At 46.7% G+C, this 24,796-nt stretch overlaps 1 protein-coding gene across 2 annotated transcripts in view; it reads left to right on the top strand.

Annotated features, from left to right (window-relative positions):
• Positions 1 to 24,796, top strand: part of AKT2 (AKT serine/threonine kinase 2) — a 125,645-nt gene that overhangs the window by 78,055 nt on the left and 22,794 nt on the right. For both annotated transcript variants that reach the window (XM_063937669.1, XM_063937670.1), the window contains 7 exons: positions 1,613 to 1,733; positions 7,784 to 7,918; positions 8,001 to 8,112; positions 8,366 to 8,522; positions 11,796 to 11,927; positions 23,944 to 24,009; positions 24,122 to 24,190. In XM_063937669.1, the coding sequence (XP_063793739.1) occupies positions 1,688 to 1,733; positions 7,784 to 7,918; positions 8,001 to 8,112; positions 8,366 to 8,522; positions 11,796 to 11,927; positions 23,944 to 24,009; positions 24,122 to 24,190 (717 nt within the window). In that variant the 5' untranslated portion in view covers positions 1,613 to 1,687. The remainder of the gene's footprint in view (positions 1 to 1,612; positions 1,734 to 7,783; positions 7,919 to 8,000; positions 8,113 to 8,365; positions 8,523 to 11,795; positions 11,928 to 23,943; positions 24,010 to 24,121; positions 24,191 to 24,796) is intronic.

Genomic DNA, 24,796 nt, shown 5'->3' with positions numbered 1-24,796 from the left:
ACACACAGTGAGACAGTGCGATGTAAAGCTGTAAAGCACATAGCTGTAAAGTGCGGCAGCGATATTTCACATGACCGTCTGCCGCTCCTCTACTACAGACAGTGGATCGGCGCCTCCCTCATTTCTGCGAGGGGCGAGCTGCCCCCTTGCCACCCCCACCCACCCCCCCATTCTGATGCTACTGTGCCTGATATATCAACAGTTATTTGAAAAAATAGATAAATTTCACTTTTCTATACTTTTTGCATTTTTTAAGTATCGTTTGAATGTATGTAAGTTTTTTCGATTTTTATTTAGCGTCTTTGTTTTCATTAAATTAGACTTTTCGGGGTTTTATTTTGAACTTTTCCAATTCTAAATGTATCAAATTTTTTATACATTAACCACATTGTTACAGATCATGACACAGACTAAAATAGTGCCTGCAGCGCATAAAGTCCCACTTGGGTGCCCAAACGTGACACTTCTGCATGCCGCCTCTGGAGTCTATGAGCAGATATGTCTGTGCCGACGGTGGTTACACTCAAATGGCAGAACAATTTAATTGCTGCCATCAGACGCCACCTCGTGGCCGCCACCTTGTAAGCAATTGAATCGCACCCTGAGCAAAGGCCCATACACACTAGCCGATTTTGAGCTCAAAGTAGCTCACTTTTGGTGTTTTGAGCTACTTTGAGCTCAAACTCGGCCAGTGTGTATGGTATAGTTTTATTGTGCATCACAATCATTCACATTGAGTAAAAACAACAAAAAAACACTTTTTTTGTCTTGAATCTTGTGTTATCAGTGTGCGCAGGTGTGTTGTGACACCAAACAGGTCATGAATCATTGTAAACAAATTCCCAGTTTATTTTAAGGCAATCTGGTACGGAGGCTCCCTAGTGCCTTTTTATTGCACCTTTAAATTCCGCAAAGATCTATATTGGGGGGGGGGGGGGATATTTTGAATTTTTTTTTTCTGAGTGTACATTGGGGGTCATTCGAGTTGATCGCTCGCTAGCAGATTTTAGCAGCATTGCACACGCTAGGCCGCCGCCCTCTGGGAGTGTATCTTAGCTTAGCAGAATAGCGAACGAAAGATTAGCAGAATTGCGAATGGAAAATTATTAGCAGTTTCTGAGTAGCTCCAGACCTACTCACAGATTGCGATCAGCTCAGGCCGTTTCGTTCCTGGTTTGACGTCACAAACACGCCCTGCGTTCGGCCAGCCACTCCCCCCATTTCTCCAGACACTCCTGCGTTTTTTCTTGGCACGCCTGCGTTTTTCCGCACACTCCCAGAAAACGGCCAGTTTCCGCCCAGAAACACCCACTTCCTGTCAATCACACTCCGATCACTTCAACGATAAAAATTCTTCGTTCGGACGTGAGTAAATCTGCTAAGTTTTGTGTTAAAATACTTAGCGCATGCGCACTGCGTACCATGCGCATTTTAGCCGTAATCGCTCCGTTGCGAAAATCGGCTACGAGTGATCAACTCGGAATGACCCCCATTGTCTCCTGCTGGATTGGGGAAAACTTCACATTTGAAAAGCAAACTATGTGTTGCACTAACAAATTTAATGACCTTGCTTCGATGACTTGTCTGTCTCTTTTTTTTCGTTTCTTTACAGACCTGGCAAATTGTCTAATCCCTTCCCCCTCAGAAAGCTGATTGATCACGCTTTGGCCTCAGTCTTTTAATCACCATGAATGAAGTAATGGTGGTTAAGGAAGGCTGGCTGCAGAAGAGAGGTGAGTGAAGACTGGACTTTATCATGTGAATTTGTGCTAGAGATAATATACGCTGTACAAGTTAGAAGCATGGCGATGATTCCCATGTTGGTCTTCCTGTTCACTGGCACTCAGTCCTGCTATACAAAGCGCACGCATCACCCACAGTAGTAACAGTACTTGGCCAGAGGTGTAAATGGGGACAGGTTATGAGTTCATTCTATTTCATGAAGGCTGTTTGTTTTATAGAAACGGCATCTGGGGATAGCGTCTTAAAAGTATTTGGTACTTAGCAGACTTGACTTATAAAGAAGAAATGCAGTGCAGCCTATGAGAAAATAAATCTCATTGTTTTCCTGTTATTCCAACTGAAGTGTGAAAATGGTCTAAATAAGAGAGATAGGGATCTATTTACTAAGCCTAAAGGTCCATACACCTTGGGCGTTTTTGCCCAGCATGTATGCATAGCGATGATCGCTGACATCACTGGCCTGAAAAGTGCTCAGTGCATATACACTGAGCGTTTTTCCCCACTGCCCAGCGATGTCAGCGGGGGTTAGTGGCTTTCTATAGCAGGACGCTATGGAAAGCCGCTCACCCCGCCGTTCTTCTACAGCAGGGGTTCTCAAACTCGGTCCTCAGGACCCCACACAGTGCATGTTTTGTAGGTAACCCAGCAAGTGCACAGGTGTATTAATTACTCACTGACCCATTTTAAAAGGTCCACAGGTGGAGCTATTTATGTCACTTGTGATTCTGTGAGGAGACCTGCAAAACATGCACTGTGTGGGGGACCGAGTTTGAGAACCTGTGTTCTACAAGTAATACCAGTAGATGAACGGCGGCCGCCAGCGATGAAGCGTGAGTGCGCATCACCGCTCATCGTTTGGCCATACACACTGGCCGGCTTTGAGCTGAAAGCAGCTCAACACACCAAAAGTGACCTGCTTTCAGCTCAAAATCGCCCAGTGTGTATGGGCCTTTAGATGGAGACAAAGTGGACGGATATAAAGTACCAGCAAATCAGCTTCCAACTACCATGTCACAGGCTATGTTTGAAAAATGACAGGCGCTGATTGCCTGGTACGTTATCTCCGTCCACTTTATCTCCACCCAAGGCTTAGTAAATAGACCCCATAGGGGGAGGTGTACTAAGCAGTGAAAAGAGTGGAGAAGTGAGCCAGTGGAGAAGTTGCCCATGGCAACCAATCTGCTGCTCTGTATAATTTTATAGTATGCAAATTATAGATGTTACTTCAATGCTGATTGGTTACGATGGGTAACTTCTCCACTGGCTCACTTCTCCACTCTTTTTACTGCTTAGTACATCTCCCCCATAGGATGTTGGGACACATGGAAAAACAGAAATGTACTCTCTTGCTGGGGCATACACACTAATGTTATATAAAATAGAACATTTCTTATCGTGTTAAAAATGTTAGTGTTCTAGGCACACAAAGATTAAAAAAAAAAAAACTAAAAGAAAAAAGAAGCCTCTAAGGCCAGGAACACCCTTTCACAATAATCTGCAAAATGTGTCATTAATGGGCACATCGGACTGCATGTGCTCGCCCGGGCGCACATGATATCTTCTGATTGGTCGTGTAGCACGGCCAACCAGAAGATTTTGTATGTGAGGTGGTGCAGTTCAAAGAAGGACAGAACAAGATATCGTTCCATCGTTCATTGCATCGCACAGTGTGTGTGGTCAATCTCGGATAGTCCAGGGCGAAGGGAATTTGTCCCGACCATCGGATAGATTACATATAGTTCTAATTCGTACCCGGCCTAAGAAGAATTATTTTTTTTTAATTTTCTGAAAAAATCAAACTTCTGAAAAAAATGTTCTGCATGGAGCAATGTGAGTGATGCAAATGCTAGCACTTTTCTAGCCAGAAAAGTGTCTGATTCATGAGTATCCCGTTTCCATTATTGCCACGTTGTATAATGTTTTTGTAATGCTTAACATTGAGTTGTGTAACCTGGCTGCTGTGACTGTAACGTTGAATTTTACTGTCTGACTTCTGTGACTACCATTTGTATTGTACTGTCACTGTAACACCGTATTGTATACTGTAGTTTGGCTTCTGTGACTACAACATTTGATGGTACACTTTAGCTTCTATGACTGTAACATTGGATTTTACTGCCTGCTAATGCTATTGTGACTGTAACATTGATATGTCCGGTCTGACTACTGTGAGTTTATTGTAGTATCGGACGGGCTGGCATTTTTATCTGTAACATGGATTTGACAGTCTGGCCCCTGTAATTGTATCGTAGGATTGGACAGTATGGCTACTATGACTGGAACGTAGAAATGGACGGTCTTACATCTGTGACTGTATCATAGGATTGGACGGTCTGGCTACTGTCTGTAACAAGTATTGGACGGTCTGGCTACTGTCTGTAACAAGTATTGGACGGTCTGGCTACTGTCTGTAACAAGTATTGGACGGTCCGGCTACTGTCTGTAACATGTATTGGATGGTGTGGCATCTGTGTCTGTAACGTAGGATTGGACGGTCTGGCTACTTTGTCTGTAACGTAGGATTGGACGGTGTGGCATCTGTGTATGTAACGTAGGATTGGACGGTCTGGCTACTATGACTGTGACGTAGGATTGGACGGTCTGGCAGCCATTGGCAACTGCGAATGCCCGTGCCAACTGATTTTTTGCAACATCCCATTGCTGACCGGCGATACCCGTTGTTGTCCGATGCGCGTGCGCATTGCGGTGCATGCGCTGTTATGACCTGATCACCCGCAATGCGAAAACGCACAGCAGCGATCAGAACTGAATGACCCCCTCAGTTCGTACAGCTGCTGGATTCAGTATGAATTCCCGATTGGCGAGTTCCGGCATTCAGAATAGACAGCGGCATCCCGCCCATCAGAATATCGACAGCCTCCTGTAAAGTACCTTAACCCCTCCCTGGAGGTGCCTAACCCTAACCCCTCCCCGGAGGTGCCTAACCCTAACCCCTCCCCGGTGGTCCCTAACCCCTCCCCGGTGGTGCCTAACCCTCCATTCCTCGCTGTCTAAACATAACCCTCCCGCTTAGTGTCTAACCTTCCCTTCTGTGTGCCTAAACCTAACCCTAAACTTCCCGGCCCTACACCCGAACGCTAACCTCCCTCCTCCTGCCTAAACCTCCTCTCCCAAACAGCTGTAGCCTGCAAGGCAATAGCTCAGAGGGCACTTCATGCGACAGCGCAGGACCTGTTCTGCACATGCGCAGAGCGGACCCTACACAGGCATCAGATATGTACGTTAGTCATCAGATATACAACATCTCTGAATCAGGCCCAGTGTTGGAGCAAGCTGTTATTACACTCTGTAGGGTTGTTTGGACAATATTGCACTGCAGGAAGTAGTATGTTACTATCAAAATAGCAAGAAAAAAGGCAATTAATAGAAGAAGATGGACATTTATAACCCTTTAAAAGTGTAGGTCTTTCCTTAGGAGAAATTGGAATGAAAGACAAAGTAAAGTAGAAATAGTTCTGTTCAGTAATGTTACATGTTTCTATCACTCTCTGCCCCACTTCTACCCGACTGCATCAATCCGCAAACCTAAAGCTGGTGGTGTCTTATTGTGCAGCTGTTGGGTGGAAGATCGCTGCTATACCCTGTGCTTGGGGGCATCCTGTGATTTCATGTAACCCTGCCTGACCTCTCTGCATTCCTAAAATACCACAAGCAGAATCCTAATAAAAACCACACCTCCGCACCTCCGAGGCCCCTCTCTTTCCTGCAGCCTCACAGGGCACTGAATGCTGTGTGACAGTGTTCTCTGATGGGGGCACATTACTCGTGTGTGTTTGTGTAGCTTTCATGTAGTAGGGGTTACCATTACTACCAGTATCGTTACATGTGAGTGCTGAGCTTGGCACTGATGACCCTGCTGCCACAATAGACGTGGCACAATAGTTTATCCACTTTGTGTTGTGACCATCCTACGTGTGAAGATGAAACCATATCCCTGCAAGCATGGCTAGCGTCTCTGGGGGTCCCCCTAGGTTCTAGGCTGCATCCCGTATTACGCCATCTGTTATGTAGTGTGTTCTGGTCTCCGTGTCTTCTTGTGTCCTGCTGCCCCTCTCTGAAGCCGTGTCCTGTACTAATTACAACACACACAGAGCTGTTATCTGCTAGGAGCTGTCTCTGTACAATGGGAGGGGTCCTGTCACTTCCTCTCTAGTGTTTTGTTTGCTTTTTCCTGCCGGTAAACAACATAAAACACGGTGTAACTTCAGAACATTGCCTATGGCTGTATAGGTTATGCAGTGATGTATTGGCTGGACATACCTGTTGCTAAAGCAGCCGAAGGCTAATCAATCGTTTTTTCTCAGAAACTAGCTGCTCTTTGTCTAACAATAACGGTGGGGGGGAATCACATATGACATGCCTTGTGTCACAATATCCAATCAGTGCATCTGCGTGACATGAGAGTTAGGTAAATTGCAGAAGACTGCCTTGCCATATCATCGCGTAGTTTACACATGCACTACTAGAAGGGTAAATCACTGTAGTAGTGAGATCCATATGCATCCGTCACACTACTGCTGCCCCACCATTGTGTCTTGGTCCTAGAAAGGACTGTCCTTATGACCGATGTAAGTTGCTATTTCCAGATTACTTACAGAATGCTTTGTCAAACAACCAAATATGTCATTTGGCACGCAATAGTCCTCAGGCTGTGTATGTATAAGTGGTGTTGTGTGAGTTTCTCGGAGGACTGAGCCATTGAACGTCACTGGTGGTAACGATTGCAGTGTATACTAACTTGGAGTACTCTGTGATCCCAGCAGTGGCTGATCGCTGTGCAGGCGGATAGTATGGAGGAGAAACGTAGCTGCCCCTGATAGACAGCTGGTAAAATTAGCTCCCTGATTAGAAGCTATTTCTGGAAAGCTGTGTTGAATTACCTACTGTAACATTAACCTTTTACTTACGTCAGGTTCCGTTTCACCTGCAACACTAATTAAAGGGGAAAGTTGCTTTGTTTATAAACAAATAATGCTGAAGTGAAGAAAATCTATAACCTGGTTCTCTGCACAAGTGCATTGTAGGGCTGTGCTGATGTTATGCTGTATGCATTGTGTGCCGTGCTTGGCATATGTTTGTTAATACAAAAGTTATTACACTGTAAGTAATGTGGTATCATTAGATATTAACAGTGGGTATCTAAACATAGAATTTGACGGCAGATAAGAACCACTTGGCCCATCTAGTCTGCCCCTTTTTTTTTTATCCTTTAGGTAATCTCAACCCTTTTTGAACCTTAATTCTTTGTAAGGATATTCATATGCCTATCCCAAGCATGTTTAAATTGCTCTGCTGTCTACCACCTTTGATGGGAGGCTATTCCACTTATCCACTACCCTTTATGTGAATTAATTTTCCTTAAATTTCCCCTGAACCTGCCTCCCTCCAGTTTCAGTGTATGTCCTCGAGTTCTAATACTTCTCTTCCTTTGAAGAATGTTTACCTCCTGGACTTTAAGACCCTTGGTATATTTGAAAGTTTGTATCATGTCCCCCCTTTCCCTTCTCTCCTCCAAACTATACATGTTAAGTAAGATCTTTTAGCCTTTCCGGGTAAGTTTTGTGATGTAGGCCATGCACCATTTTAGTTGCCCTTCTTTGTATTTATATCCTTCTGGAGATATGGTCTCCAGAGCTGCACACAGTATATCTAGCTGTACATTTTCTGGTGGCCATGGTATGCCATTGTACCGCATGATGCAGTATCGCTCTTATACTGGCAATGGGAATTTTGCAATACATGGATTTATGCTGGCGTTGTAGTTGTCCTACTACTTACACTGCGTGGTCTTGTGTCCCTACATGGGGACTATGCTTACTGCACTGTGTGGAGTACATGGCATGGGTTTATGCTGCCGGCATGAAAAGTGGGTTATGGCTCTCAGCTGGCAGTATGGTTATATCAATTTAGAAATGGTTTCAGGCTGATTTATCACTAGGCTTAGCATTGTTACCCACTAGTGCCTGGTCTCCAGTTATTCTCTGATTATTGAGGTGCACCTGTGTCTTTCCCTCCATAGGTGAATACATAAAGACCTGGAGACCCAGATACTTTCTTCTGAAGAGTGATGGCTCATTCATTGGGTATAAGGAAAAGCCAGACTCGTCAGAAAACAGCCTAGCACTGCCTCCCCTCAACAACTTCTCTGTAGGAGGTAAGTGCCTGTGTTTGTTACTTCACTTACTGAGCATGTACATGCCACTACGCTGTGTTATGACCCTCTGTAATGTCCATAGAATGTCAGCTCATGAAGACAGAGCGTCCCCGGGCCAACACTTTTGTGATACGATGCTTGCAGTGGACTACGGTTATTGAGCGAACTTTTCATGTGGACACCCCAGAGGAAAGGTAATAGGACGCGATTAAATATGGTTACTCTGTAATTACCCAGTCTTTCCTCCAATCCAACACCAGTGTTGATTTTTGATGACTGGCTTTAGTACTTGCAGATTAATTGATTTGCCAATGTTGGAATTTTGGCCCTAGAATTTGCTGCTTTATTGTTGGAATGTCTTGTGTAGCCCATGTTCCGGGCACCATGTGAGGTTGTTCTGCGTGAATCTGCTGCCATTATATGCATCTCTTACTTCTAATATTGCAGAGAGGAGTGGATGAGAGCGATACAAACCGTTGCCAACAGTTTGAAGAACCAGGAGACTGAGGAAGAGGAGACCATGGATTTCAAGTGTGGCTCTCCTAGTGACACACCAAGCACCGAAGAGATGGATGTGGCAGTGTCCAAGGGGCGGCCCAAAGTGGTAAGTTTTATATATAGGTATAGTCAGTTGAGGAAGAAGGTACAGCCTTCTTCAAATCTTTAAATACAGAGGCAGAACTACCATTGGTGCAGCAGGTTCATTGCACCAATGGTAGTTCTGCGGTCGGTACAGAACAAGTCACACCGGACTCTCCTTAGGATTTATCTCCAGTCCTGCACCTTGGCCCCCACCCTTGGAGTTTTTTTTTAACCATTTGAAAACCAGAATTTATTGCTTGGGCTTAGGTATATGAAAGTTCTTCATGTGCCTATCCCCAGGGTTTTCCTGGTCAAACAAACAGGGGGACCCTTAATTACTTCATTCTGTTTGAAGCCTAAGATCTGGGACTTGGGCAAATTTATAGTCTTAGTAAAAAAATATGGTATTATTCAAACTGTATGTTGTATCCTTGTATATTCTCTATCAAAAATGTTCTTTCAAACTGTTTAACAAATTACAAGCCTGTAATTAACTCCAGGTGAATGAACGGAGTCAGGGGACATTTGGATTGTAAAAGGAAATGTATGTGCACTCTAGCCAGCAGGGGTGCCTGTGTAGCTGGTACTGGGGGTAATTCTGAGTTGATCGCAGCAGGAACTTTGTTAGCAGTTGGGCAAAACCATGTGCACTGCAGGGGGGGCAGATATAACATGTGCAGAGAGAGTTAGATTTGGGTGGGGTGTGTTCAATCTGAAATCTAAATTGCAGTGTAAAAATAAAGCAGCCAGTATTTACCCTGCACAGAAACAAAATAACCCACCCAAATCTAACTCTCTCTGCACATGTTATATCTGCCTCCCCTGCAGTGCACATGGTTTTGCCCAATTGCTAACTAAATTCCTGCTGCGATCAACTCAGAATTACCCCCACTGTCTACCTGTCGTCCACAGAGGTGTCAAATTCTTTTGAAGAAAGGTGATAGGAATTATTTATTTACAGTTTATTATATAGTGCAGCATATTCCATTGCGCTTTACAATTAGAACAAAACTGGGCAAAAACAGACCGACATAGAGGTAGGAAGGCCCTGCTCGCAATCTTCCAGTCTATAGGAATTGCTTAAGAAGGCATCTGGCAAGGGAATCTTTTTATTTTAATTTTAGTTTTTTAACTGTTTTTATTGAAGCGCCATGTGTAATACATACAATTACATGCAGATCGGGCATAGCAAATGTCATAGAGATAAATAGGTTAAAGTTACATTTAGAATACAATTGAGTCATACATTTAAAGACGATATCTATCACAGTAGAAAAATAATGCCAATCAAAAAATTAGCATTGCATAGAAACCACAGGAGTCATCCAATGAAATACCATTGTATTATAGACTCGAACATGTGTAAACCAAAATAACAAAAAACAAAAAAAAATTAATAGTGCCTGTACCGGCTCCTTACCACCCCTGCCACTTCCACCAAGGCCGGTTGACAACAAATCACAACATAATTGGAGGATCCCCTGCAATAATTCTAGCCAGATAACGTTCCGTATTGGACAAAGCGTTATGAATCTCTAATCTAACAGCCGCAAATAGGGTAGCAAAAAGGGCATTTTTATTTTTTAAATTTTTAAATGGGATCAGATAATGTGATGGATCACGACAATGGGGGTCATTCTGACCCGATCGCACGCTGCAGTTTATCACAGCGGTGCGATCGGGTCAGAACTGCACCGGTGCCGCAGTGCGCCGGCGCATGCCAGAAGGCCGTCGGGCCGATACGATCGCCTCTGCCTGATTGACAGGCAAAGGCGGTCGCGGGTAGGGGGGGGGGGTTGTGGACCGGCTGCTTCGTGGGCGCGGTCCGAACGGTGGGCGGGCCGCAGCGGCTGCGTGACGGGGAGCGATGAGTAGCTCCCGGCCAGCACGCTAAAGCTGCGCTGGTCGGGAGCTACTCTTGAAGTGCAAAGGCATCGCCGCTGTGCGATGCTTTTGCACTTCTGCGGGGGGCCCGACACTGACGTGGGGCGGGATAGCTCTGTGCTGGGCGTCCCCCCGCATGTCAGTGTGAATGATCGTAGCTGTGCTAAGTTTAGCACAGCTACGGTCATCTCGGAATGACCCCTGATGTCTAAACACTTCCAGCTTGGATTTTCCACTGTCAGAATCATCATTTAGAAATGGAAATTAAGTGAAAACAAGAGCTGGAGCACCCAGAGAAGTGCCAAATAGAGCTGTACGTACACTGGATGGTCATGCAGAATGTGCTACTGGCAGCAGTCGCCAGAATGGAACTTTTCCTACAGTCTTATCACAGAAGTCCTTGTGTGACGTACGGAGTTATCTTTACTGTGGACTGAGAAAACAAAAATTTAATTTTTTTTGGCCTCAACTTCAAATATATATTTAGAGAAAACCAGGTGGAAGCATTTGAAGAGTAGATAAAATTTGCCAACCATTAATCATTGGAGTGGTTCTGCTGTACTTTACGGTAAAAGTAGCATTGACTGGAATAGGCATTGCCAGAGAGTAGAAAATGAAAGGCAAAAAGGTTCAACATTTCAGCAAGACAGTGAGTTAAGACTTTCCCTCAACTATGTCATATAGTATTTGCAGGAATGACCGATTTATGGCTGTAGAGTGACTTTACAGGCCTTGGATTTGAATACTAGGAGAAAATCCCAAACTTGTGGTGTATGAGAGAAGGGCAAAGGCTATCTCATTTTATGGGTGGTCTTCAGGTTGCCGGCTCCCTGCAACCACCATACTGGCGCCGGAATCCCGACCGCCGGCATACTGACATCTTTTCTCCCTCTTGGAGGTTAAACACCTCCCTGCAGAGAGTATAGATAGCGTGGCGCGCCACCATTTCCCCGCAGCGTGGCGAGCGCAGCGTGGCGAGCGCAGCGAGGCCGCAAGGGGCTCATTTGCGCTCGCCCACCTGTCAGTGTGCTGGCGGTCGGGATTCCGGCTCCGGTATGCTGGTCGCCGGGAGCCCGACCGCCGGCATACCATACTACCCCCTCATTTTATACATCTGTTCACAAATAAACAGTAACTGTGTACTGCACAGGTTGTTAGCTTCTTTGCATTTAGACACCTACAATTTGGCACCTACAACTGTGTGTGTATGTTATATACACAGATTTAAAGAACCATCTTGTTTGTGTCATAGAAGGACTTGTTATACCTACATTGATGTATTTAGCAAAGGTCGTAAGAGGACTTGTACAACCTAAGTAAGTTAAGTTTAGCTGAAGATGAAGACCCCCATATGATTATCATACTCATTGAGTTTTCCCTTTTTATTTTAAATTGGAAACGGTGTCTTCAGACGATGAATGATTTTGACTATCTGAAGTTGCTTGGAAAAGGAACATTCGGGAAGGTAATCCTGGTCCGAGAAAAGGCAACAGGTCGTTACTATGCTATGAAGATCTTGCGTAAAGAAGTCATCATTGCCAAGGTGAGTGCAGGGAATGTGAGCCCTCGGGCAGTGGGTCCACATGCGATTTCACAACCCCTTTGTTAGGTCCCAAGATCCTTTGCATTGGGTGCGGTGCTATTTCTGTAAGGAATAACTGTATATATATTGTAAGCTACCCAAACCATTTTTTTTTTATTTTTTTTTATATTTCTCTGACGTCCTAGTGGATGCTGGGACTTCCGTAAGGACCATGGGGAATAGCGGCTCCGCAGGAGACTGGGCACAAAAGTAAAAGCTTTAGACTAGCTGGTGTGCACTGGCTCCTCCCCCTATGACCCTCCTCCAAGCCTCAGTTAGATTTTTGTGCCCGAACGAGAAGGGTGCATGCTAGGTGGCTCTCCTGAGCTGCTTAGAAGTAAAAGTTTAAATAGGTTTTTTATTTTCAGTGAGTCCTGCTGGCAACAGGCTCACTGCATCGTGGGACTAAGGGGAGAAGAAGCGAACTCACCTGCGTGCAGAGTGGATTGGGCTTCTTGGCTACTGGACATTAGCTCCAGAGGGACGATCACAGGTTCAGCCTGGATGGGTCCCGGAGCCGCGCCGCCGGCCCCCTTACAGAGCCAGAAGAGCGAAGAGGTCCGGAGAAATCGGCGGCAGAAGACGTTCCTGTCTTCAAATAAGGTAGCGCACAGCACTGCAGCTGTGCGCCATTGCTCTCAGCACACTTCACACTCCGGTCACTGAGGGTGCAAGGCGCTGGGGGGGAGCGCCCTGAGACGCAATAAAACACTGTAAAAACCTTATATGGCTAAAGAAATGCATCACATATAGCTCCTGGGCTATATGGATGCATTTAACCCCTGCCAGTTTTCCTGAAAAAAGCGGGAGAAAAGGCCGCCGTGAAGGGGGCGGAGCCTTTCTCCTCAGCACACAAGCGCCATTTTCTTTCACAGCTCCGCTGGAAGGACGGCTCCCTGACTCTCCCCTACAGTCCTGCACTACAGAAACAGGGTAAAACAGAGGGGGGGGGGGGGGGGCACTATTGGCAGCTAATATATAAATACAGCAGCTATAACAGGGAGTAACACTTATGTAAGGTTATCCCTGTATATATATATATAGCGCTCTGGTGTGTGCTGGCAAACTCTCCCTCTGTCTCCCCAAAGTGCTAGTGGGGTCCTGTCCTCTATCAGAGCATTCCCTGTGTGTGTGCTGGGTGTCGGTACGATTGTGTCGACATGTATGAGGAGGAAAATGATGTGGAAGCAGAGCAATTGCCTGTGTTAGTGATATCACCCCCTAGGGAGTCGACACCTGACTGGATGGTCGTATTTAAAGAATTACGTGACAATGTCAGCACTTTGCAAAAAACTGTTGATGACATGAGACAGCCGGCAAATCAGTTAGTGCCTGTTCAGGCGTCTCAGACACCGTCAGGGGCGCTAAAACGCCCGTTACCTCAGATGGTCGACACAGACCCAGACACGGATACTGAATCCAGTGTCGACGGTGAGGAGACAAACGTAATGTCCAGTAGGGCCACACGTTACATGATCACGGCAATGAAGGAGGCATTGAACATTTCTGACACTACAAGTACCACAAAAAAGGGTATTATGTGGGGTGTGAAAAAACTACCAGTAGTTTTTCCTGAATCAGAGGAATTAAATGAGGTGTGTGATAAAGCGTGGGTTTCCCCCGATAAAAAACTGCTGATTTCTAACAAATTATTGGCACTATACCCTTTCCCGCCAGAGGTTAGGGCACGTTGGGAAACACCCCCTTAGGGTAGATAAGGCGCTCACACGCTTATCAAAACAAGTGGCGTTACCGTCTCCTGATACGGCCGCCCTCAAGGAACCAGCTGATAGAAGGCTGGAAAATATCCTAAAAGGTATATACACACATACTGGTGTTATACTGCGACCAGCAATCGCCTCAGCCTGGATGTGCAGTGCTGGAGTGGCTTGGTCGGATTCCCTGACTGAAAATATTGATACCCTGGATAGGGACAGTATTTTATTAACTATAGAGCATTTAAAGGATGCATTACTATATATGCGAGATGCACAGAGGGATATTTGCACCCTGGCATCAAGAGTGAGTGCGATGTCCATTTCTGCCAGAAGGGCGTTATGGACGCGACAGTGGTCAGGTGATGCAGATTCCAAACGACATATGGAAGTATTGCCGTATAAAGAGGAGGAGTTATTTGGGGTCGGTCTATCAGACCTGGTGGCCACGGCAACGGCTGGAAAGTCCACCTTTTTACCCCAGGTCACCTCTCAGCAGAAAAAGACACCGTCTTTTCAAACTCAGTCCTTTCGTTCCTATAAGAACAAGCGGGCAAAAGGCCACTCATTTCTGCCCAGGGGCAGAGGAAGGGGAAAAAGACTGCACCAGGCAGCCTCTTCCCAGGAGCAGAAGCCCTCCCCCGCTTCTGCCAAGTCTTCAGCATGACGCTGGGGCTTTACAAGCGGACTCAGGCACGGTGGGGGCCCGTCTCAAAAATTTCAACGCGCAGTGGGCTCACTCGCAAGTGGACCCCTGGATCCTGCAGGTAGTATCACAGGGGTACAAATTGGAATTCGAGACGTCTCCCCCTCGCCGATTCCTGAAGTCTGCTCTTCCAACGTCTCCCTCCGACAGGGAGGCAGTATTGGAAGCTATTCACAAGCTGTATTCCCAGCAGGTGATAATCAAGGTACCCCTCCTACAACAGGGAAAGGGGTATTATTCCACGCTGTTTGTGGTACCGAAGCCGGACGGCTCGGTGAGACCAATTTTAAATCTAAAATCCTTGAACACTTACATTAAAAGGTACAAATTCAAGATGGAATCACTCAGAGCAGTGATAGCGAACCTGGAAGAAGGGGACTATATGGTATCTCTGGACATCAAAGATGCTTATCTCCATGTCCCAATCTTCCCTTCTCACCAGGGGTACCTCAGGTTTGTGGTTCAAAACTGTCATTATCAGTTTCAGACGCTGCCGTTTGGATTGTCCACGGCACCCCGGGTCTTTACCAAGGTAATGGCCGAAATGATGATTCTTCTTCGAAGAAAAGGCGTCTTAATTATCCCTTACTTGGACGATCTCCTGATAAGGGCAAGATCCAGGAAACAGAGTTCGGAGTAGCACTGTCTCAGGTAGTGCTACGTCAGCACGGGTGGATTCTAAATATCCCAAAATCACAGCTGATTCCAACAACACGTCTACTGTTCCTGGGGATTATTCTGGACACAGTCCAGAAAAAGGTGTTTCTCCCGGAGGAGAAGGCCAGGGAGTTATCCGAGCTAGTCAGGAACCTCCTAAAACCAGGCCAAGTGTCAGTGCATCAATGCACGAGAGTCCTGGGAAAAATGGTGGCTTCTTACGAAGCAATTCCATTCGGAAGATTCCATGCAAGAACTTTTCAGTGGGATCTGCTGGACAAATGGTCCGGATAGCATCTTCAGATGCATCAGCGGATAACCCTATCTCCAAGGACAAGGGTGTCTCTCCTGTGGTGGTTACAGAGTGCTCATCTTCTAGAGGGCCGCAGATTCGGCATTCAGGATTGGATGCTGGTGACCACGGATGCCAGTCTGAGAGGCTGGGGAGCAGTCACACAGGGAAGAAATTTCCAGGGCTTCTGGTCAAGCATGGAAACGTCTCTTCACATAAATATTCTGGAACTAAGGGCCATTTACAATGCCCTAAGTCAAGCAAGGCCTCTGCTTCAGGGTCAGTCGGTATTGATCCAATCGGACAACATCACGGCAGTCGCCCACGTCAACAGACAGGGCGGCACAAGAAGCAGGAGGGCAATGGCAGAAGCTGCAAGGATTCTCCGCTGGGCGGAAAATCATGTGGTGGCACTGTCAGCAGTGTTCATTCCGGGAGTGGACAACTGGGAAGCAGACTTCCTCAGCAGACACGACCTCCACCCGGGGGAGTGGGGACTTCACCCAGAAGTCTTCCAAGTGATTGTAAACCGTTGGGAAAAACCAAAGGTGGACATGATGGCGTCCCGTCTCAACAAAAAACTGGACAGATATTGCGCCAGGTCAAGGGACCCTCAGGCAATAGCGGTGGACGCTCTGGTAACACCGTGGGTGTACCAGTCGGTGTATGTGTTCCCTCCTCTGCCTCTCATACCCAAAGTACTGAGAATCATAAGAAGGAGAGGAGTAAGAACTATACTCGTGGCTCCGGATTGGCCAAGAAGAACTTGGTACCCGGAACTGCAAGAGATGCTCACGGAGGACCCGTGGCCTCTACCTCTAAGAAAGGACCTGCTCCAGCAGGGACCTTGTCTGTTCCAAGACTTACCGCGGCTGCGTTTGACGGCATGGCGGTTGAACGCCGGATCCTGATGGAAAAAGGCATTCCAGATGAAGTCATCCCTACCCTGATCAGTTCAGACGTTTGTCAAGGGGGTACTGCATATACAGCCTCCTTTTGTGCCACCAGTGGCACCTTGGGATCTCAATGTAGTTTTAGGGTTCCTAAAATCACATTGGTTTAAACCACTCACCACTGTGGAATTAAGATATCTCACATGGAAGGTGGTCATGCTGTTAGCTCTGGCGTCAGCCAGGCGTGTCTCAGAATTGGCGGCTTTGTCATATAAAAGCCCTTACCTAATTTTTCATTCAGACAGGGCAGAATTGAGGACTCGTCCTCAATTTCTCCCTAAGGTGGTTTCAGCGTTTCACATGAACCAACCTATTGTGGTGCCTGCGGCTACTAGGGACTTGGAGGACTCCAAGTTGTTGGACGTAGTCAGGGCCCTGAAAATATATGTTTCCAGGACGGCTGGAGTCAGAAAATCTGACTCGCTGTTTATCCTGTATGCACCCAACAAGCTGGGTGCTCCTGCTTCTAAGCAGACGATTGCTCGTTGGATTTGTAGTACAATTCAGCTTGCACATTCTGTGGCAGGACTGCCACAGCCAAAATCTGTTAAAGCCCATTCCACAAGGAAAGTGGGCTCATCTTGGGCGGCTGCCCGAGGGGTCTCGGCTTTACAACTTTGCCGAGCAGCTACTTGGTCAGGGGCAAACACGTTTGCAAAATTTTACAAATTCGATACCCTGGCTGAGGAGGACCTGGAGTTCTCTCATTCGGTGCTGCAGAGTCATCCGCACTCTCCCGCCCGTTTGGGAGCTTTGGTATAATCCCCATGGTCCTTACGGAAGTCCCAGCATCCACTAGGACGTCAGAGAAAATAAGAATTTACTTACCGATAATTCTATTTCTCGTAGTCCGTAGTGGATGCTGGGCGCCCATCCCAAGTGCGGATTGTCTGCAATACTTGTATATAGTTATTGTTACAAAAAAATCGGGTTGTTTATTGTTGTGAGCCATCTTTTCAGAGGCTCCTACGTTTATCATACTGTTAACTGGGTTCAGATCACAGGTTGTACGGTGTGATTGGTGTGGCTGGTATGAGTCTTACCCGGGATTCAAAATCCTTCCTTATTATGTACGCTCGTCCGGGCACAGTATCCTAACTGAGGCTTGGAGGAGGGTCATAGGGGGAGGAGACAGTGCACACCAGCTAGTCTAAAGCTTTTACTTTTGTGCCCAGTCTCCTGCGGAGCCGCTATTCCCCATGGTCCTTACGGAAGTCCCAGCATCCACTACGGACTACGAGAAATAGAATTATCGGTAAGTAAATTCTTATTTTAACCCTGCACCCCAAACTGTGATAGACCTAACTACAACATTGATGGTATTGTAGGATTAAGTGGTAACTTGCCGAAAAAGAGACATGATTCCAGAAGTGTTATTTAACCTCCAGCACATTTGCCATTATCTAGCAGTGCATTTATATAAGTTGATAATATTGCTATATTTCGGGAAGATTGGCCTATGCTGGCCACATACAGGCTCTTGGCTCATTGGACAAAATCTGGCTGTGTGGCACCTTGTGTTGATTTGGTGGATGGCTGTTGCTGTCCTGCTTTCTATTAATGAGACATAGGGGTCTATTTACTAAGCCTTGGGTGGAGATAAAGCAGATGGAGATAAAGTACCAGCCAATCAGCTCCTAACTTCCATGTCAAAAATGACAGGAGCTGATTGGCTGGTACTTTATCTCAATCCAACGCTTAGTAAATAGACCCCAAAGAAACTACATGCACATAAGCCAGTAGCGTTCCAGTACTTGCCCAACTGGGTAGTTACTGGTCATCACAAGGATTTTCTTTTTCATCCACTAGGGGTCACTGGAGTACTCTTGGGATATGGACGGTTTCCGTAGGAACAGGGCACTGAATATTTAAATTTAGAACACTCCACCCCTCCATATCCCCGAGTACCTCAGTGTTTTTTCTGTGCTCGAAGTAGCAACAGGTCGTTTGTGGCTGGGTCCACAATTCTTTTGAATTTTTGTTTTAAGATTTTTAAAAAAATTTTTACATCCCTTTCCCCCTTCCAAAAGGCAGGGTCAGGGATAGTGCAAGCTGCTGATAGCAGCAGTGGCGTGTCGGTCCTCACTGAATGAGCTCCCTCACAGCCACACACAGATCCTCCTGCACAGGCTGGCCGGCGCTTGTACAGAAGCCCCGTCGGAGCCTCATCACACGCTGCAGGAGTGAAGGTATGTGAACGGGACGGTCAGCTCTCGCTGCCGCCCCGAGGTGTGGGGACATTGTTATGCACCGGGATCCCTCTGCAGACGCCCGCCGCCGCCGCTGCTCTGCCCGCTCACGCTGCTCCGGCCCCCACCGCTGTACTCCCGCTGCTCACAGCGCTCGATACCCGGCTCCCGCTGCTCACAGCACTTCACGATCCCCGCTCTCTGTCTTTCTGTCATTGCGCCCGATACCTGGCTCCCGCTGGCGGCCCCACACGCTGCGCTGCCCACCGCTCTGCATCTGAAAGAGCATGCAGGGGGAAGAGGGGGCATTACCTCACGGAGGGGGGCAATAAATAGATAACAGAGGGGCAGTAGAAGGGGGCAATACAGCGGCATCAGATAAACCTGCAGCAACAGCAGATGCTAGGCTGCAGGGGTATTTACACAGGCTTTCATAGTAACTGCACTGTGATTCTATGTGAGAGCATGGCAGCCATTTTTAACCATGCTTCCTGTGTCTTCCTCTGTGATTCCAGAACGTTCCAGTACTACATCTCTACTCCACCGGAGGCACAGGGGTGTTAGAGGGAATTTGGGATCACATTACATAGTACTGGCCACGTGTACTGCACTTGCCCAGATATATATATATAGAGACACCTTAGTACTATTTTACTGAGTCGTGCAAGTGTCTGTTTTTTGTGTATTGTATTGTCTGTCGCCATAATGAGTAAGGCACCAGCAAAAACTAAAAAGCATAATTGCAAAGTCTGTAGCCTGTAGCAGTGTGTTACCGGATGGATCTACCACATGTACAGTATGTTTTGTGGATTCGGTTCAGAATACAATTTCTGCGAGGTATAGAAAACCGTTTTTAAAGCCAATTTCCTCCCCGAACCCTCCTTGGGAAATTCTAGCCAATGTACTGGCTGGGTTGCAATCAGAATTGACCGCCGCTCGACAGGAGCGGGAAACGGCAAGATCTGAGTCTAGGGTGAGACCGCCAGAACTACCGGAAGCCTCTCAGCCTTGCGAAAGGTCCAAATCCATTTTGGGTAGAGGGGATAAATTTCATATGTCTTATGATTTACCAGTTTCTGCTATGTTGCATTCTGACGATTCCATGCCAGACCTCACGGCACAAGAGGGTGAGGAGGGCGAAGTGGAGTCAGATGGTGAGGATTTTAACAGCTCCGGCATTGATAATCTCATCAGGGCGGTGCGTCAGTCTCTGAAGTTTACAGAAACTGAGGAGCCTCTCACAAATGATCAGGTTGTCTTTACTTAACGACAAAGAACTCCAATAAGTTTTCCTGTGTCGGAGTCTCTTAATAAGATGTTAGTGGAAACACGACAGGCTCCAGATAAACGGTTTTCTATACCTCGCAGATTTAAGTCTAGTTACCCGTTTCCAGATTCTGTGACATGTACATGGGAGAATCCACCAATAGTTGATTCGTCAGTGTCGAAGCTTACAAAGAAATTAACCATACCAGTGCCAGCGGCTATTACGCTTAAAGACCCTTCAGATCGCAAAATAGAAACTATGCTAAAGTCCATGTATGTAGCAGCAGGAGTGCTGCTGAGACCTGGCTTGGTTGGTATCTGGGTCACTAAGGCGCTCATAGTATGGATAACAGAACTTAAGTCTGCCTTACATGACGAACACCTTATACTTCTTGCTGATCAAATGTGTGAGGCTGCAGAGTATCTCTGTACAGCTTTTACTGATGTCTGTCAGCTCACTTCTCGTATTTCATCGTCGCTAGTTACGGCACGACGAGCACTCTGGCTGCGTACTTGGCAAGCGGAGGCAGAGGTCAAACGAGGTATAGAGGCGTTACCTTACGATGGCAAGAAGTTGTTTGGTCCTGAATTGGACACATGGATTGCTGAGGCTACGGGAGGAAAGTCGGTTTTCTTACCATTGCCTCCACCGGTACCAAGAAGGAGGTACTCTGGACCTTTGTTCAAATCCTTTAGACCTCAGTCCTTTCGAGGACGTGGCAGAGGAACAGCCACGCCTGGTAGACGTGGTCGTGGTTTCCAACAAACCAACACAAGTCGTCAGGACGCTAAGGTTACCGACAAGCCAGTGGCATGACGGGCTCCCAGCCCATCTCGGTTCTCCGATTGTGGGAGCACGCCTTCAGACATTCCAGTTGGCGTGGTTCCAGACATCCGCGGATGGGTGGATCCGCAATTTAGTGTTAAAAGGTTACAAAATAGAGTTCGACTATCTTCCGCCACTGCGGTTTTTCAAGACAGGATTGCCTCTGTCAGACGACAAGAGGGCGGTTCTGCAAATTGCTATTCAGTCCCTACTGGATTCAGCAGTTTTGATTCCGGTCCCTGTACACCAACAGGGTCAGGGTTATTATTCCAGTCTGTTTGTGGTACCGAAGCCGGATGGCTCAGTCAGACCAATATTGAACTTAAAGGGTCTCAATCGGTACGTAACTTACTACAGATTCAAGATGGAATCTCTGCGTTCCGTGATTGCGGGTTTAGAGCTAAAGGAATTCATGATTGCGCTAGATCTCAAGGATGCGTACTTACACATTCCGATTTGGCAGCCTCATCAGAGATTCTTGCGGTTTGCAATACGCCAGAACCATTACCAGTTTCAGGCTCTACCGTTTGGCCTATCGTCAGCGCCTCGGGTGTTCACCAAAGTGATGTCTGTGATGATAGCTCATCTCAGATCCCTGGGAGTGACAATAGTTCCGTATTTAGACGATCTGCTCATCAAAGCCCCGTCTCAACACATACTTCTCCAACATGCGCTGCTAACGTACAATGTACTGGTTCACCACGGTTGGATTGTCAACTTCAAGAAATCACATCTAATTCCGTCTCAACGCCTTCAATTTCTAGGTATGATTTTCGATCAAAGAATTTACCTACCACAACAGAAAGTACAGATTCTACGCCATCTGGTACAATTAGTGCTCAAGCCACGCACAGTGTCGGTACATTTGTGCATTCGCCTCTTAGGCACAATGGTGGCAGCTTTCGAATCGCTTCAGTTCGGAAGATTTCACTCGCGTCCATTTCAACTGGATGTGCTCGCACAGTGGTCGGGCTCGCATCTGCAGATTCATCACAGGGTGAGGTTGTCGCCAAGGGCAAGGGTGGGTGTCTCTGCTCTGGTGGCTCAAGGAACACAATCTAACCGCAGGGAGTTTGTTCGGCGGCTGGAATTGGATAATTCTAACGAAGGACGCCAGTCTCAGAGGTTGGGGAGCTGTAGTTCAAAATTGTCAGCTCCAGGGCCTCTGGGCGGATCACGAGAGATTGCTGTCTATAAATGTCCTGGAACTCCGCGCAATTTACAATGCGTTACGACAAGCAGTGCACATGCTTCGGTCTCACACTGTCCAGGTGCAGTCAGACAATGCGACGGCGGTCGCATACATCAACAAACAAGGAGGAACGAGAAGCCGCATGGCAATACGGTTAGTAGCTCGAATCCTCAATTGGGCGGAATACCACCAGGTGATATTGTCGGCAGTGTTCATTCCGGGAGTGGACAACTGGGAAGCGGATTATCTCAGTCGTCGGGATTTTCATCCAGGAGAATGGGCATTAAATCCAGAAGTGTTTCACATGTTGGTTCAGCGGTGGGGTTATCCTCAGGTGGACCTGATGGCGTCTCGACACAATCACCAGACGCTCCAGTATGTGTCCAGAACGAGAGATCCAAAGGCAGTGGCGGTGGATGCTCTCACCGTCGCGTGGCCGTACAGCCTTGTGTATCTGTTTCCACCGTTTCCGTTGCTCCCTCTGGTGCTAAAACGGATCAAAAGAGTGTCTGTCACAGTCATACTAGTGGCGCCTCATTGGCCTCGGAGAGCTTGGTTCTCGGATCTCCGCGGACTACTCGCAGACGAACCTTGGCCGCTCCCTCTACGTCCGGACTTGTTACAACAGGGTCCGTTCCTTTACCCCGAGTTAGTGCGGCTGCGTTTGACGGGGTGGCTGTTGATACCGCCCTCTTAAGAAGAGAAGGCATTCCAGAATCGGTTATACCAACAATGTTACGAGCTAGGAAGCCAGTTACGGCAGCTCATTATTACAGAATTTGGCGTGCCTATATAGGTTGGTGTGAAACTCGTAAGTTTCCGACATCATCTTTCAAGTTATCCCGTCTTCTGTTATTTCTACAGATGGGGTTGGATGGAGGACTGCGTTTATCTACACTAAAGGTGCAGGTATCTGCGTTGTCAATTTATTTTCAAAGACGATTGGCTCTATTGCCGTCGGTACACACTTTTTGCAGGGTGTCCTCAGAGTACAGCCTCCATTCATTCCACCTACAGCGCCATGGGACTTGAATCTGGTTTTAGATTTCTTACAGTCTTCATATTTTGAACCCTTACAGCAAGTGGATATAAAGTTTCTCACTTGAAAAACAATTTTTCTTCTAGCCTTAGCTTCGGCAAGGCGTGTTTCAGATTTGGGGGCCTTGTCATGCAAGCCACCGTATTTGGTGTTTCATGATGACAGAGCGGAACTTCGGACGAATCCCACTTTCTTACCAAAGGTAGTGTCATCTTGTTCTCTATGATGCTGCCAAGATGGGTTGGCCAGCGTCTAAACAAACCTTATCCAGATGGATAAAACTGACCATACGTCAGGCTTACCTTCATGCTAGGTTACAGCCGCCTACATCAGTAACAGCTCATTCCACACGTTCTGTGGGAACTTCATGGGCAGCTGGTCGGGGAGCTTCTACGACGCAGCTTTGCCGTGCGGCTACATGGTCTTCAGTGCACACGTTTGTGCGCTTTTACAAGTTTGATACGTTTGCGGCATCAGCATCTAGCTTTGGCCGCCTAGTGTTACAGGTGCCAAACAGCTCTCCCGCCCACGGGGGAAGCTTTGGTACGTCCCAAGAGTACTCCAGTGACCCCTAGTGGATGAAAAAGAAAATAGGATTTTGGTACTTACCAGGTAAATCCTTTTCTTTGAATCCATAGGGGGCACTGGACGCCCACCCAGAGCAGTTTTACCTGGTTTGTGGTAAGTTCAGGGGATCTTATGGTAACACACTCTCACCGACTGGTTCACATTATCAAGTGCTGGTTATGGTGTCAACTGTTAGTTGTCAGTAACGTTATGTGTCAACTTTGTTGTTGTCCGTTATGTTATATGTAATACTCCATTGTCAACCTCTCTATAGTTTCTGTTTGGCTCAGTAAAAAACACTGAGGTACTCGGGGATATGGAGGGGTGGAGTGTTCTAAATTTAAATATTCAGTGCCCTGTTCCTACGGAAACCGTCCATATCCCAAGAGTACTCCAGTGCCCCCTATGGATTCAAAGAAAAGGATTTACCTGGTAAGTACCAAAATCCTATTTTCTGGCTGCAACATCAGGCTGATTGTCAGATATTGGCTGCACTGTCTTAGAATATATAACTAGCATTACTTTCTATTCTAATCCATTGTGTTGTGTGGTCCATGATGGCTTTGTGATTTCAGGATGAAGTGGCTCACACGGTTACAGAGAGCAGAGTCCTGCAGAACACCAGGCACCCCTTTCTAACGGTATGTACTGTCTCCTCCAGAGTGCTCCATTAACATCTTATTCAGTGTGTTCAGGCTCCTGGTTACATGTTGTTGTCTCTCAACTCTATGTATTGATGTTTGTCTTCTCTAGGCTTTGAAATATGCCTTTCAGACCAGTGACAGACTCTGCTTCGTTATGGAGTATGCTAATGGAGGAGAGGTGCGATAATGTACCATATTTGTTTTTACTTTCACTGTGACAGTGTCTTGCGGTTGGTTGTGTGTGTGACAATGCAGACAATGTTAAGTTGGTATGACCTGTATGAGACATTGGAAGTAATAAGTAAAGATGGTATGCTGTACGAGAGGTTGAAAACAAATAAGTAGAGGTGCCGTGGTCTATATGTGTGATATTGAGTACAAGATGTAGAGGAGGATGAGGTATGGTCTGTGTGTGGTATTAGGTACAGTGTGTGGAGGAGGAGGTATGGTACAGTGTGTGGAGGAGGAGGTATGGTCTATGTGTGGAATTGGCAACAGTATATGGAGGAGGAGGGTATAGTCTGGGACTGTGTGTTGGGTATAGTATGTGGAAGTAGAGGTATAGTCTGTGTGTGTGGTATTAGGTACAGTATGTGACAGAAGAGGTATGGTCAGTGTGTTTTGGGATACATTATATGAAGGAGGGGTATGGTCTGTGTGTGTTATTGGATACATTATAAGTAGGAGGAGGTATGGTCTGTGTGTGGTATGGGATACAGTATGCGGCAGGGGAGGTCTGTGTGTGATACTGGATACAGTGTGTGGAGGAGGAGGTATGGTTAGT

Source organism: Pseudophryne corroboree, chromosome 8, assembly GCF_028390025.1.
Source record: "Pseudophryne corroboree isolate aPseCor3 chromosome 8, aPseCor3.hap2, whole genome shotgun sequence".
NCBI lineage: Eukaryota > Metazoa > Chordata > Amphibia > Anura > Myobatrachidae > Pseudophryne > Pseudophryne corroboree.
This window is presented reverse-complemented; position numbering and strand designations above follow the sequence as displayed.